Raw genomic sequence first — 16,042 nt, 5'->3', positions numbered from 1 at the left:
TGATAATTCCCACAGTGTGTGTGTTTGAAAACCAGCCGGACTAAAAATCTTTTATAAGATGTTTGCTCATCATCTGCATCGTTTTGGGTTCTAGCTGACGCCAGCTCGGAGGCGGGGCTTAGCCACCTGTCAATCACAGGGCTACATGTAGCGGCAACTATTCACATCTACTGAAAATTCAGAGTCTCGATTAAATTTATGACTGTTTTTAAACTGTGGGAGGAGAACGGAGAACACGTGGAGAACCCCGAAGAACCCAGGCAGCTACTCGGAGAACATTGAAATAGAAAGATCCCGGGTGACCGTTGCTTCTCGTCGGCCAGACCGCTGACCGCTGCGCCACGTTGGTCTATTTCATGAACTCCCGCCACCGTTACCATAGCAACACGTGGTCACATGTGATTCATTTGGCCGTGCTGTTATTCCGGAGCGAGCTTCTGTTTGTTTTTCCCCTCGCCGGCCAGAAGGCCGGATTCCCTGGGACGACCTAGGAGACTCGGAGGCCGTCCACTCAGCGCTCGGACGCCTCGGGGAAGACAAAGTACACGAGACGCCGCCGGGGATCGTCTTCGGGTCAACGAGAACTCACACCAGGATGGAACGAGGCGGGGGGGGGGGGGGGGGGGGGGGGGGAGGAAACTGGACGGAACGACGGGAATTTAGGTGGCGGTTTGGATTCGTGCTTGGCGAGAGGGAAGTGGAACTCACTTTGTCGGCTTGTCGGAGGCAGTCGATGCGTCTCATTTTGCCCTTCTGGTCAGGGTTCGACAGGACGCAGCACGCCGCCTTCTTCCCGGTGATTGACAGGACGAAATCCTCCCTGCATTCAGGCCGGATGTCCTTCCGCAGCTTGGCCAGGAGACGGCTGGCCCACTTCTGCTTGACCTGCGAGGACACATCCAGCTGAGACACGCTCCCATCCAAACAGCTGTGGAGTTGGCGGACTTTTGATTCCAGTCATTTTCTTTGGGAAATTTAAATTAATTGTAATTCATTAAGCTAATATCTTGATGAACTGAGAAATGTCAAAAGTTATCTTAAATAATTCAAGGTAATTTCTTGATCGATTTAAAAATATATGACAGGATTTAGGATATTTTCTTGAGAAATTCAAAATTGTTTCTCAAAAAATATATGGTAATGTCTTCATGAATTTTAGGTAATTTCTTGATTAACTTTTATTGATAGATTGGAGGTAATAGCTTGAAAATTGTAAGATAACTTCTTGAGTGATTGAAACTGGTTTCTTCATGAATTTAATGAGTATTTGATTAAGTTTAGGTAATTTCTTGATTAACTGAAGGTATTTTCTTGATGACTTTTTCTTGAAGTACTTTTTTCTCGAAAAATGACACAGAGGTTATGTTGTTTTAAATCTGAGCATTCGAGGTCATATCTCGATGTGATTATCAAGCTAATATTAATAACTAATATCTTGAAAAGTATATATTACAGAATAGAGGGTGATTTCTTATTGAATTTAAAAACATAGTACAGAATTTAAGGTAATTTCTTGAGAAATTAAAAGAAATATATTGAATAAATTAAGGTAAGTAATTGATCACTGTAAAATAATTTCTCACAGAATATAAAGTTCTTCATAACTTTAAGGTAATTTCTTGATAAATTTAAATTTGTTACTTTGTTTAGTTTGGTAAAATTGGTTTCTTCATGAATTTAATAAAGATTTTGATGAAGTTTAGATACTTTCTTGATCATTTTAATTTCTTGATTAACTTCAGGTATTTTCCTGTTTGATTTAAGATAGTTTCGTCTTAATTTTGAGGCTTTTGAGGCTTAACTTTACGGTATTTTCATGAAAATTACTTCTTTTTTTTTCTCTTAAATCTAAGTAGTGTGCCGTGTTTGAGGTAGACTGATCGAAACACGGAAAAAGGAAGAAATAGAAATAAATAATAAGCCGCTCTGACCTCAGCCTTCTCGCCCAGTAGCTCATCTTTGACGGCCCGTTCTTCGTCCTTCGTCATCCTCTTTTCGTGCTTCTTGAAGTACTTCCTCTTCCTGGCCTGCAGGTTGAACCATGTGTAGGCGAAGGCACGGACCTGGGGCAGCAGAGCCTCGATGAACGGATGGAACTCGTCCTGTGTCGCACGTACACAAACACACACACATACACACAACGGGTTTCATTTTATTAGATTTATTTCTGATCGTCAATCAATTGATACACCATGCGGTCGATCAGCGCTTGAGAAAATGAATTTAGAAAATGAAATACAAACTAAAAAAGCTATTTTCTCTTTTCTGACGGGTTATTTTTGCGTCAAAACTACCAATTAAAAGGGTCAGTGATTAATTAATCATAATAATGACTAGTAATAATCATGTTGGGTTTTTTTTTTCGGGGTCAATCTAGTACAATTGTTTTCTTTTTAGTTTAATATTTATTTGACAAAGGGGTGAGATTATTGACAATATCCCCGGATTTTTTATAAATTAATTTACTTATTAAATTCTTATTTTAAAGGGCAGAGCTGAGTGTGGAATTTTTTTGGTTTCTTTTGTTTTTAAGCTAATTTGCACATCAATCAGCGACATTTAACGCCACTTAAATGCTAGTTACATGTTCAAGAAAAAAATTAGTCATTCGAGTGTTTGTTTCTGCGTGAGCGTGTGTGTCTTTCTCACACAAATATAGTATTTAAAAAAAAAAAACATTCTCAGATGATCGATTTAACCAGGAGTTGAGGGACAACTAGAAGGACTTTGAGACAGATATCGTTTCGAATGTTGTCATTCGTCCGCCGCGGCAAAAGCGACCAGTTACCTTCCATCAAAACACCGCCCTCTGCTGGCACCGACCAAAACCGCACTTCCTAGCAAAGGCAACAGAGGAGGCTCGACTTTTCAGATCTACTTTCAAGTACAAAATAGCCCCAAGATCGAAACACCAGGGTGCGACGCAATGGCACTGGCAGGCGAAAAAGAGACGCCTGAAAGTGAAGGAGAAAAAAATAAAAAAGAAAGAAAAACAGTGAATCTCTGAAGCGCTTCCAGAGTGTCGGCCCAGAACCGCGGATCCACAGAGGGAACGCGGTGCCGCGGGACCACGCCACTGTTCTGTCATCTCGAGTGGGAGACCACGAGCATAATGACAGGTTCGACACGTTTTTTTTTTTTTTTTTTTTTTTTTAATAAGTGGGTCGCGGAAACCCGGGAGACTCGGGACCACACACACACGCGCTACGCGTGCAGCCAACTGGACGTCAGAGAAGGCTCTACGACGGGCCAACCTTGCGAGTGCAAACGCCGGGTCGGTCATGACATGACAAACTGTCGATTTGACCGCTAAGATAAAAAGCAAAACGGAAATATTGACCCAATGAACTCCCTTCTGTTTTGCCACCAAAAACAAAAGAATGAACATGCATAAGAGGAGTTTGGTAAGTGAGACATAATAAAGCGTAGGAATAATGTTTCAGGCTGTAAGATGGTCTAACAGCAAGGTTAGCGGTTTGATTCCATCCATGTTTTCTACGTCTTTCTCTTCGACCTCCGAAGATTTCTGATTGTCCTCAGTTGTGAAAATAAGGATGAAACTTTCGATTTCTGCATTTGAGTGACACCTGAACCGTCCGAGTTAAACCCCGCCTCTCACCTCAATGTCATCACCAATTGGTTCCTTCCCCTTTGGCCAAATGATAGTTATATAATTATAAAGATTTCAGTTTTAAGATACTTTGTTTGGAATTTGAAGGCGATTTCACGCAGATTATTCACTAAAAATGAGAGTTGAGCAGATGTTTACAGAGTTTTCCCTCCTGGAGAAAATAATATATTGCTATGATAGTGATACTGCATTGTGTGTACTCTGAGTACTTCGCACTGTGGGGCCTCTGGTGACCTCTGTTCCTCGTACTTGGCGGCGATGAGGTAAACCACCTTCCTCCTCTCCCCTTTCTTTATTTATATGGTATGTTGACTGAGATGCACATTTACAGTGTTTGTGTACATGTGTGCACGCGTGTGTGTGTGTGTGTGTGGTTGCGGGTTGAGAGAAATGGTTTCTCAGCTCCACAATAGCAGCCATGAGTCCCCGCTTGGTGTTTTCTAGGTTATGCAATAAAATTGAATGGGGTTTCTTTTTTTTTTTAAGCCAATCACAGCTGACAGCAGGGTGAGGGGCGGGGTTTAAATTGAAGCGGTTTCCTGTCAATCACAGAGCCACATGTAGGGATAATCAACCTCTTATTCACACCTACGGACAAATCAATCTTAAGTGAAACTACCCACTGTTTTTTGGGTTGTGGGAGGAAGACGGAGAACCTGGACAGAACCCAGAGGTTTCGCACACAGAGAAACCAAGCTGGGGTCAAACCAGGAACCTTCTTCCTGTGAGTTCCTGGAACGCTAAACACCGGGGAACCCACAGGGAAAGAGAAAGACGGAAGAGAGAACGCACACAATTACAAAATAAGACGGATAAAGAGCTACGAAATCACAACTTCACACTCGCCGGGGCAGGATTACGACCCACGCTCACGCTCACACAAGTGCTGAAAATTGTAACAAGAGTCTCCGTCGTTTGTAATCTGACACCGACGAAGAAGAGGCACGGCAGGATCCCACACTGCCTGCTATCCTTCAGACAACCAAGCAACAGATACTTATTCATTCTTTCATTATCTAGACTGTTTATCCTGCAGTCGGGGTAGGCTGGAGCCTGTCCCGGCTGTCACTGGCCGATAGGAGGGCCTCACCTTGGACTGGTCACTGGTCCACCGGGCCCTGTGGAGCGGCGTACAACTATTCACCCTCTCATTCAAACATCTGGATCATCTCCAATGAACCTACTGCCTGTTTTTGGATTGAGGGAGGACACCGGCGACCCTGGAGGAAATCCACAGGGAGAACATGCAGACCCGGCAGAGAAATCAAAGGAGGGTTTTTCGGAAACGATAGTTGAACATGGACAATATGAATTAACCGGCATGAACAGGCTTACACTCGCACTATATCGTGCAAGTGTAAGCCTGTTCATGAAGGTTAATCGAAGAATGAGTTGGATTTCTCTCCATGTCTGCCCGGTGATTGACGGACCCAGCTTAAACGCAGCCCCCTGACCCGAAATTGGGACTTGATCCCACCAAACTGCTGATCGTAGGTGCCTGTGCGGACGATGAACCGATGGGATACGTCTCTCTGGGTTCACATTATATCCTGTTTCACAACCTGATGCATCTTAATGACATTTCACCGCTTTCCATCACGATTGACTTCATACGGTCAGGTAACACCATGCAAAGGTACAATTTTATTCACTACCATGTAGCACCTTATGCTGCGTTATGTTACTTGATGATTATCATGTGGATAACAGGCCTTGATAATGTGAAGCAAACATCAGTTCCATTTAAACTCGGGTCCTGCACGCATTTCTTCTCACGTGGCGGCCATGCTGTGAGCGAGCTTGTGTGCAGGATGGCGGGGTCAAAGGTCACAGTGGGGGCATCGGGGTAGCAGGGTGACGGGGGCAACCTAGCAAACGCTTCGGGCTGTGCATCCGCCCCCATCTTAGCTATGTCTTACGCAACAGAGCAGTGAATCCACTGATGCTTGACTGCTTCCGAAGCGTAAAAAAAGTTAATAAATAATAATAATTATGAAAGGAAATCTCACATCAACTTTCCTCTCCCACGGCAACAAACGCACGTCTTTTTTCGGTTGTTATCGGAAAAAAAAAAGGCAAGAAACTGACTGTAACAAGGCAAGATAGGTGGCGTTTTTGCGACACACGCCGCCGCTAGCCAGCTGGCTAATGCTCAGCCGCCTTGGCAGGACGGTATAAAAAGCATAAAAGTAATAAAGACAGACGGGGGGAAAGGCAAGGAGGCGCCATGAATGACAGCAGAAACAACAAATGAGAATTAATAAGAGAGGAGGCGAGTTTACGGTGCAGTAACATGCCAAAAACACAGATATAAAACACGAGGCCGTTTTATCCAGGGCTGTTTTGATTCCCCCCCCATATGTGATGTCATCCTGTAACCATGCCAACCAATATAAACATAAATATCAATAACAGAGGTCTTTGGATTTTCCAAATAAACATTTACGAGTCTTCATTTCACCATCAAAATTTCAAAATAAAGCTTGATTCAATTTTGTTTTTTGTCTATGTGGATAAACTTTTCCACTCGGTCACTCATTATTTTCAAAAACATTGAGAAAAAGAAATGAGCCAAAAAAAAAATCTATGTGAAATCACAGTAAAATTAACAACGAAATAACAATTCAAATGAAAGATTTAAAAAAAAATTCTAATAATGTTTCGAAACCTGAAAACTACTTTTAATGTCTTTTAACTATCATCACAGTTTCCTCACATTAAACTGAATATACTCGTTCATATATTCATCTTTACACTCTTATCCTGTCCTGTGTGTCAGAAAGGGCTGCAAAAGAGAGAACATCAACTCTATTAGTTTCACCTCCAAACCTCTAGGTGGCGCCATGGGAGGAAGCAAATAATTTCCCTCAAGACTTCAGAATAAAAAAAAAAAAAGATTAAACAGAAGTAGCATCCCCATGTTTTGAAATTTGAGTTTCGGGCTACTAAATGACCAAACAGGAAACATCAACTGATTCTTAAAGTAAATTCAACACACTGAGCGAGGACAAGGGCGTCCAAGGAGTTCACCGATCCAAATAGCGTCGCCAAGTGGAAGCAGTCGTCACAGACGCTGCTCAAAATACCCCAAAATGGCATGCCTTTTTTTTTTTCAAAAAATAAATAAAGACAGCAAGGGAAAGATTAGCTCCGGCACGGATTAAAAACCCCTGACGGGGAAACTCCGACACCTGCCGGGCTTCTGCCGTCCGCTGACCTTCCACGACTGTTTCTCGTGTTCCGCCCCCACCACCTCCACTGCCTCCCGGGTCATTCCTGACACCCGGCAGCTGCGGCGGATGAGACAGAAACCAAAAAAAAAACAAAAACGTGCCATTCCTGAAGGCCTCTGCTGGTTAGTGATTCAATAAGTCTGGAATGGTTCTTCATCTGGATTTTGGTGAGTCATCCTCGGCCTGTGTATCTTTCTGTAATTAAGAACGTGGAGCTCCGGGCGAATCTTTGTCTCCGCTTTAAAACAATTACGAACCGCAGCCGTCGCCCCTGGTTACCCAGAGTTTTGGACTGAGAGCTTTTTACTCAGAGGTTTGTTTTTGAAGCCGATAAGAGTCACTAGCGGACACCGGTGGCTCCTACGGACCCGGTCAAGTGGAGAACCAGATTCAGGACTTACGCGTTGTCTTAGGTGGGCTCCATAACTCCCCAACCCCAAAAAAGGCAGTTTTCATAAGATAATCACAATTATTATCAAATTTCATTGTCATGCTTTAATTTTGGTAGGGCTTCTTCAGGAAGCTCAAAACGGTGACGGTGACCAATCAGGACACACGCATTAAATTGGATTATTTATTTTTTTGTCTTTAAAAGGAAAAAAAAATGAGCTTGGGAACTTTGACGAAAACAGAAGAGACTATAATTGAAAAAGGAGAACCCGCCACACACATGCCACCCCCCAGACACACCCCAAAATGGTGTAATTTCAGACATTTTAAAACAATTTGCGCCCCTGTTGGTCCAGACTTGATGCATTACCAACCAGAGAGAGCGTCCAAACTCAAACACACACACACACATAATGTAGCATGCAGATGTATAATAATGACCTTACGTCAGCTTAGCCCGCTTGCTTTAACAAATATATTTTAAACCACCACAACAATACTCGAACTCTAGCCAATCTCTAATCCATGTCAAACAAAACACAAACGCCATCACCTGCGGTTAATAATCCAGTCAGGCCTTCAGCTGTCAATAATCATCACTTTGGCCAATAACGGTTTTTAAAAATCGGCACAAAAGGTGGCCGGGATTCAGAGCTTCGTCCAAAATCCGCCTTGGTCCCGTCTGCAACGGCTCTGTCCTATGTCTCACAATGAATACAGGAAGTGAACGTCACATGTAGCCCTCCAATCAGAATCAGAGGCAGAGGACTCATTACCCTCAATCGCCCTCAACAGGACAGTGGGGTGTTTACTTTACTGTTCATGGTACAACAAGACTACCGGTTCTCATCCAGAGGTGGAATGGGTTCTCCAGGTTCTCCAACTTCCTCCTTAAATTGTGCACTGTGCAATGTAAGTTGTGCATTGGTGTGATTGACAGATGGGCGGTCCAGGTTAAACCCAGCCCCTTGTGAGATTGGCTCCAACTTCCCGATGACCGAATGGGCAGTAAATAGGACGACTAATGAACAAAGGCTGAATTATAGTATATGGAATTAATTATTGTTCTACAATCTGGTTCAATTTTAAATCAAACGTCAAGTCCAGAGGGCTCAGAATAAATCGCAGGAGGGTTTAGACGCCAATCATTCATTCATTGTGCTGTTGATACTGCACATAGGGTGGAGCCAATCACAGCTGACCACAGGGAGAGGGGCGGGGTTAAATACGGACAGATCGGCTGTCAATCAAAAGGGGAAATATAAACATCCAACCCTCTCATTCACAACAAACTGAAGATTTAACGCACACATAAAGAACCCTGTCAGAATCAAACCACCAACTTTCTCTCTTACCCATGCTGTCAACATCCAAAAAAGAGAAAGGGGAGGTTTCTAGAAGAAGGTCAACGGAAATGGGAGGCTGGACATCGAAAGAGGTTGTTCACGGCCGACACTGGGGGCCATCTTTAAACAGGGCGATGGACATCTCGCGCCATACATGGCATACATGACGGTAAGTTCTACCATAAGGTGCAACAGAAGCAGTAGAAGGTAGTCCACTTTGTTTCCACAACACGGGTCGTACTTCTACTTTGCTGGGCTTAATTGGATCCCCAAAACTCAAGAGGATGATCGTACCGTGGACCGATCCCACAATGCCGCACTCAGCAAGACTCAGGTTCACCCCAGAATAATTACCATAGGTAACATTAGTTTCCTGCCTGCGTTTTTAGTCATATCAGAAATTCTTGCACGAAACGTCAACAACTTTTTTGCCAGTGACAGTTTAGCTAATACAGCGGTGCTTCTGTTTACATATTTAAATTTGTTCCTAATTGCTGTTTGTAAACCATAAAGAAAAAAAATTAAAAATAACGGCAAACGGTTCAATCCATTCCTGACTTGCCAATATAGATATTAACAGTTTTAAGGTCATTTTCTGCTCAGGATAGCCTAGAAAGCATATTTTCTATGCTGATGACTCTGCTTCATATACTGAAGAGTGTCAGCTCCCTCCATCACCTCTCGGGACCGACGAGAGCAAGATATGGATAAACACGAAACGCCTCCTTTGCACCTCACTACCATCTCTTTCACCTTCTCAGGAATGAAAAAAAGCACAAAAACAGTTAAAATCAAAAACAGAAGCGCTGAGAGCCAATTAGTTCAGCGGGGCGTTAGCACGACAGACGCTGCAGCATGACTAGCGTATTTCAGCTAGTGGTCAGTAGCCCGTGAACAGTTAATTTATTTGACAACCAATGTGTTCTTCTTCTATGAAGTACTTTTTAGTAAGCAATATTTTTCACAAACCAATTTGTACAGGTAGTAGTCCGAAGCCTTTTGCAACCAAATATCTTGCTGTAAAAATTGGGTTCACAATCCGATGCCTTGATCACATCTTGAAAAACAAAGACACATATATGAAGATTTGAAGGACGGGAACAGGAACAGGCTTTACCTCGTCGGGGCCACGACTGAAAGGAAAGCTGCGTGACTTGATGGAAGGGAGCGGAACAGGGTTGCAACCCCAGAGGAACATGTCTGGAGGTAGAACCTAGATATCCGAGTGCTTTGTCATCGGCCAGACTTTAAAAATAACAAATCCTGGGTGAGATGGAAAGAAAAGGGAGCGCGACCGTCACATTTTATGCAATCAAACCGTTGCCCCACTTTCTCGGGAGGCTTCAAGGAAATGCATCGATGGATGACCAGGAAAGTGTGTGTGTCATAATAAGACCGGTTCCAGAGGTGCGGGGAAACATCACCGGCTGGGAGTTCAGTGTGTCAGACACAACATGCCCACAGCGGAAAATAAACTGCGGCTCCAGGCCTCTCTGTCCGAGCTGGGGTAACCAAGCGCCTCGCCGCGACAGTATCGCCACTCACTTCTTCAAATGCTCGGAGCCACGCGAGCGATTAAAAAAAAATAAATAAATAAATAAATAAAACTAAAAAAATCTCCCTGCAACCGAGAAAACAGCGCGAGCAGGAAAGGCTGCGCCGCGCAGGGCGATAAATCAAATCCAGCTCGCCTCATTCGTGCACATTTTCCAGCGTGTTCCACCTCGTAGCCACAAGTTAATCCCAGACCCTGTTCAGCAGGGCCTGGAGCCATCTGGCAGTTCTGGCAAATGCCAGAGGGGGGTGGAGGGGGGGCGTCCTAGCAAGGCCACGGCCGCCGACACATGGCAAACAAACTACAGAGGAGGGAAAGTTTTTTTTTTTTTTTTTTTTTTTTTTTTTTTTCAAAAATGGCCGACCAGCTGCGGTCCATCGGGCCGGCCCTTCTGATTGGGGGTTAGCTATGTCTAAAGACTACTGTCAAACAGGTGCAGCGGTAACAACCGTCACAATCCCTCCTCCCCGCTCCAGGGGGGAATCCATCTGTCCACCAGTGTCCTGGTTTGTTGGGACTTTTCCTGCCCCGAAACAATGCATGGATGATTTTCATGTTCCACTAGTTCAATGTCCACCCTCACAGCAACACATTTGTCTGGAAATGGAACAAACGACAGGGAGCCATGCAAGCTAAATTTACCACGGAGCTCCGAAACTGTATTTTCTGCTAAAACAACAACATGAGATCCCATTTTCAGAAGCGGGAACAGGAAGTTCAAGTGCCATAAAATACGGTGAATGAAAAACAGCACCTCCAAAGAAGAGCTCGGCATGTCGCAGAGGAAAACACAGCTAAGAAGTTTCAGTTCACGGACCCTACGACCGCTCCTAAATCAGAATGCATCGATGTTTATCAGATTTTGCAAGAACTTGCAAGCATGAAAGCGCTAGTCACTCAAAGCAGACCAAAGCATCTCATTGGCCACAGATCCCACCAACCATCAGGTGGAGCTCCCTGTTACACCAGAGCTTACCGCAACAAACGACCGAATGTCAGAACCTGATGGTTGTGAGGGCGCCTCAGAAACAGTTGGACTTGGAACATGCTAGGCCGCTAAATTAGCGAGATCACGTGGTAATAGCAGCAGAGGCCATTTTGGCAGAGTTGGATCTAGTTTGGCGCTGCTAAGACAAGAGGGATTCCGCCAATCAGCATCAGTGCCAAGTCTGTGTGTGTGTGTGTGTGTGTGTGTGTGTGTGTGTGTGTGTGTGTGTGTGTGTGTGTGTGTGTGTGTCTGTGTGTTTGGGGGGGGGGTTCCACCAAAAAGAAAAGAAAGGAAGGAAAACATGATTTAGCCCTTTTCTCAACTGGCTCTGTACCGAGTTTACTGTTGTATCATACTTGGCCGGTGATTGGACCGAACACCCAAGCCAAGTTTCTGCCGGGGTCCCTTCCAGATTGTTCTGCGTAACAACTGTGCAAGTTTAACCCCTGCCAGCTCAAGCAGGCAATCATAAACACTTCGTTATTTCCATCCTACCGACCCTCCTTTCGCACCACCACAGCCGGTGCGAGGGAGCACAATCAAAACGAAAACAGCTCGCGAAGACATTGCGACCGTCTGGACAGACGGAGCTCGATGGAACTTTAAGTTAATACATTTTAAAAAAACGCCCTGAACACATCTCTTCATTTCTCTCGCTAGAACCCTTGTTCTCATCTCCTTTACGTTGAGATATCAGAAGAACGAAACGCTGCGTGGGCGCTCAGATGTCAGATAGTTTTGTCAAAAGCTCTAGCGGGAAACTTCTTAAGAACTTAAGACGGGGAAAACTTGCAGATGCAGCATAACGCTAAAGGCTTTCGCATTTTATTTTTTTCCGCGTTAATTAACCAACCACAACTTAGGGACGGTGCCAGAGCTGCGCGAAATCTTGTTAGCGACAGTCAAAGCATTAACTTCAAACGACAAGCGGGGGGGGCAAAAACAACCATCTCCCTCTCCAGGGGACAGTTGTGGGGAAACAGACCAAAATATCAAACTTTGATGAGAGCATGCACGAAGAATGCAGTCAAGCAAAATTAGCTCTGTTTGCTAAACAGCTAATTTTCTTTTTTTTTTTAAATCAATAACAAAAACGCCAGTGAGAGTGGGATGCCGTTAATACGCATCTGACTGTCATTGAACGCAGCATCACTGTAAATCCCCCATGGGGGAGGTAGCTGTCGATTTATGCACAGTAACTTAGCTAAGATTTGTGTGCATGTATTTTGTGTTTGCTAATACTCTGTTGACATAACTGCTTACACTTTTGCTGCTGCTCACACAGAGGTGCACGTCAATTTGCAGTCTTATAGAAGTGTTTGTGTCAAAACCGATTTGGCAATGGAAATTTCCCCCTGTAATTGAAAGACCGGAGTTAATGTAATATGCTATATTGAGCTAACTAGGAGAAGCTAACAAAATAAGATCAGATAGCCTTTTTTCATGTGTAGTTGTGGCTATAACCCCTAGCAGGAAGTCAGGGCGGAAGCTGATGCAGTTTGGGACAGTAGAAGCACGACGCTACCGGATCAGGACACACTACTAGCGCAACCAGTTGCAAGTCGTTACATATCGTGATACACCAGAGCTAACAGAACCAAGCTAACAGGCTTGGAGGCTTGAACATTGGAGTGTGACATCAGTGCAGTGTTGGATTGTTAGCATTAGCATCCTGTTTTCTAAAGACATGTAAATATAAATTTAATGCTTGTGTCCATGATATTGCTGGAATATCAATGAGGGAGCGCTTCCACAACAAAGCAGCAGGTTCAAGAATCCAGCATCATTAAGAAGCAGAACCTTCATCTGCCTCCACCTGCAACCACAGGAGCGTTGCTAAAAGCGCTACAAACACTGTGTTGCATTCAGGGACCTTTCAGGATCATTCAAATGGAAGGAACGTCACAGTGTCACATATCCTTTTAAATATATACACTTACTTTTACCTTATCTTTAACTGCTTAACTTATTTAACCATTTCTATTTCTTTCATTGCTCACGCTCAGGACACTGTTTCAATCATTGTCATTTCACTTCATCTCATTTTCAGGTAGTTTCTGGTGATTTCTCATTAATACAATCGCGTTTGAGGAATTTCCCCTATGGGGATCAATAAAGTTGATCTTATCTTTTTCTTGTTTTTTTTGCTTACTTAAAGGCAAAGCCTTGCTCAATTATTCAGACGGTTTCTCTCAGGGGAAATTATCTCCTCTTTTTAAATGAAAAATAAAGACCAACCGCTGTCAAGATCATTTTGAGGGAAAGTCTCTTGAATGAAGTAAAATTACACATAATTGTTTAAAAAGTGTTCGACTTAGGTTTAACACATAATTTAAGGAAAATTCTGATTTCAGGGTATTCCTGTCATAATGGGGCCTTTCAAAATAAGAACACTGCAAATTACTGGCAGTCAAGTTACAGTCAGTAAAAGTTATAGATGCACTGCAGTGTATTTTCTTTTTTTTAAATACGCGTTACTTTGCAATACTTTAAATACTCTCTCTGCTCAAACAAAAAAAAAAAAGTTGTGAAACCGACAATAATTCCCGACAATAATCCGCGTACGTGACAGCGCCGCTTCCATGTAGGGTCAACTCTCCCGGTTCGTGCATGTGTATCAAATATCAAGAAAAGGGAGAGTAAAGGGGGAAGGTTAAGGTTAATAAATTTGTTTTTGTTTTGTTTTTTTTTACCTGAGACAAAGACAGAGGGGAAAACATCATATTGGCGGAGGAAGGAGGAGGAGGAGGAGGAGGAAGGGGGCGGGGGGGGTCGTCGGTCCGGGATCCGGCTTCAGCGGGCGTCCGCCGCCTCCATAGCGGCACCCCGCTCTCCCCCCCGCGGCTCCGGGCAACGCGCTTCCCCCGCCGCCGCCGCCGATTCCCCCGAGCGGCGGCGTCTCCGGTTCAGAGAAAACGCTGCATTTATTTCCTGCTGCTGCTGCTGCTGCTGCTGTTGGGAAAGGGGGTGTTTCACCCTTCTTCTTTTTTTTCTTTCTCTTTCCTTTTTTTTTTTTTTTTTTTAAGCTCCGGTCGCCCTCGGATGACTCCCGACCGCCTTCTAAAGTCCGCAAACGGTGACGCGCCGGAAAAGTTGCGCCCCGGGAGCGGAGCCCCGGCGGGGGGAGAACCGGATAAAGTTTGGGAGGATCATCGCCGAGCCGAGCCGAGAGCGGGGCGCCAACCGGAGGTGCTGACGACCGGGGCCGAGGCGGGCCGTGTCATTTACAGGAGGAAGGAGACCAAGCGAGGGAGGGAGGGCGAAGAATAAAAGAAAGAGAAGTGAAATGACGTTATGAAATTCAGCCCATCCCAAACAAGCGGCTTAAAGCTGCAGCGGCAGCCTCTTCGGACGCGTGTGCGTGTGTGTGTGTGTGTGTGTGTATGTGTGTGTGTGTGTGTGTGTGTGTGTGTGTGTGTGTGTGTTGCGCTTGTGGCCTTAACACACTTCTGACTCATCCCCTTTCAAACACAAACACACACACAGGACACTTTGGCGCTTCTCTGGAACTGACTTTTTTTTTTTTTTTTTTTTTACTCCCGCATTCCTTGCGGGGCTGTAACCATGGGAACAGTTTCAACATGGAAAAAAAAAGTTTTTGGAAGCGAATTATGAGAGTATTTGAACTTTTAATCAAAAATGACCATGAAACAAAGACTGAAAATAGCACTTATCTGTTTTATATTAAAAGAGTATAATATTCTAGTCATTTTCCTAGCGATTTAAAATGTTCTTTTGATATCAAGATGTTCTCATCCATTATATAGCCGTTTATACATTTTACATAGCTAATCTTGTCTTATTTAATGTATTTATCTATTGTCTGTACACTCATGTCTTTTTTGTCACCTGTCCTCTTGCTTTCTGCTTCTGTGGCAATTGAATTTCTCCAATGGGGATCAACAAAGCATTATTATCTTCTCTTATCTTATCTTTAAGGTTTTAAATAAGTTTCCAATTTTTTATCTTTTTTTTGCTCAATCTAATATTTTCCTTGTATGGGTGCATTTATGCCTCCCAAACTCTAGATAGCAGCAGCAGTGATGTTTCTTGGAATCGCAGTGTGAAAAACGTGACTTTAAAAAAGGTAAAAGTGGGTGAAATTAGACAGGAGGAGGACATGTGACCTTAGAAGGCTGACCAGCCCGCTGTCACACACACACGCACAAACATGACAACAAAACATTACAACAAAATTGTAATGAGGAAGTAGGTGAATTATCATACACAAAATGGGCGTTGCTTGCTCAAGAAAGTAGCACAGTGCAAACATATGCAACGCTATAAGTAGCGATGGGACATTTTTCAAAATCATCCAAAAAATCTTCCTGTTCCAACGGCTCAAGCTGACCGCCGTGATCTTGTTGCTCCGGATTTGATGTGTTTCCAGTTATGACCACTGAGGGGAGCATATGAAAACCCCTGGACTTCTGAAAACAACAATTTATTTATTCCACTTGCGTTTCTTTTAAAATTAACAGTGGCTGAAGGGATTAGAGATACTCCTGAAAAGCTTTTCAAGTTATTGTTTTTTTAGCTAGAGAGAATAAATGCTCACTTACGAAAGCCAGACCTGGGGTGCGTTGCCAGGTCAATCCTGACGATTTTAAACCCTGCCGATTCACTATACATACATATATATATATTAAAAGCAAGACAAATTAGATTTTCGGTAACACCGCATTTGTCACTGCATCACATTACTGGCTCCCTTCATACCCTGGCAGTGAAACCGGCTGATGCATTTTCTTTTATGTGATGCTGTTTGAACAAAAAAAAAAAAAAAAAAAACACTTTGTTACTCGGTTCAGGATGCGAAAGTCAACAGTATCTCAGATTAAAAATAAGAATACTGAACCGTCAGATTAAGCTCCTCAGGCACTGAATAAACAGAATACT

General features: G+C 43.7%; 1 protein-coding gene across 1 annotated transcript in view; it reads right to left on the bottom strand.

Moving 5' to 3' along the window:
• Positions 1-14,423, bottom strand: part of nfic (nuclear factor I/C) — a 41,190-nt gene extending 26,767 nt beyond the window's left edge. The window contains exons 1-3 of the mRNA XM_086145818.1: positions 13,837-14,423; positions 1,932-2,102; positions 709-885 (exon numbers count right to left, since the gene is read on the bottom strand). Of these exons, the coding sequence (XP_086001944.1) occupies positions 709-885; positions 1,932-2,102; positions 13,837-13,866 (378 nt within the window). The 5' untranslated portion in view covers positions 13,867-14,423. The remainder of the gene's footprint in view (positions 1-708; positions 886-1,931; positions 2,103-13,836) is intronic.
• Positions 14,424-16,042: the final 1,619 nt, after the last annotated feature.

The sequence above is a fragment of the Fistularia commersonii genome, chromosome 1, assembly GCF_037954325.1.
Source record: "Fistularia commersonii isolate RoL2024-O1a breed Wild chromosome 1, RoL_Fcom_v1.0, whole genome shotgun sequence".
NCBI lineage: Eukaryota > Metazoa > Chordata > Actinopteri > Syngnathiformes > Fistulariidae > Fistularia > Fistularia commersonii.
The sequence above is the reverse complement of the archived record's forward strand: the minus strand, read 5'-3'. Positions and strand labels throughout refer to the sequence as shown.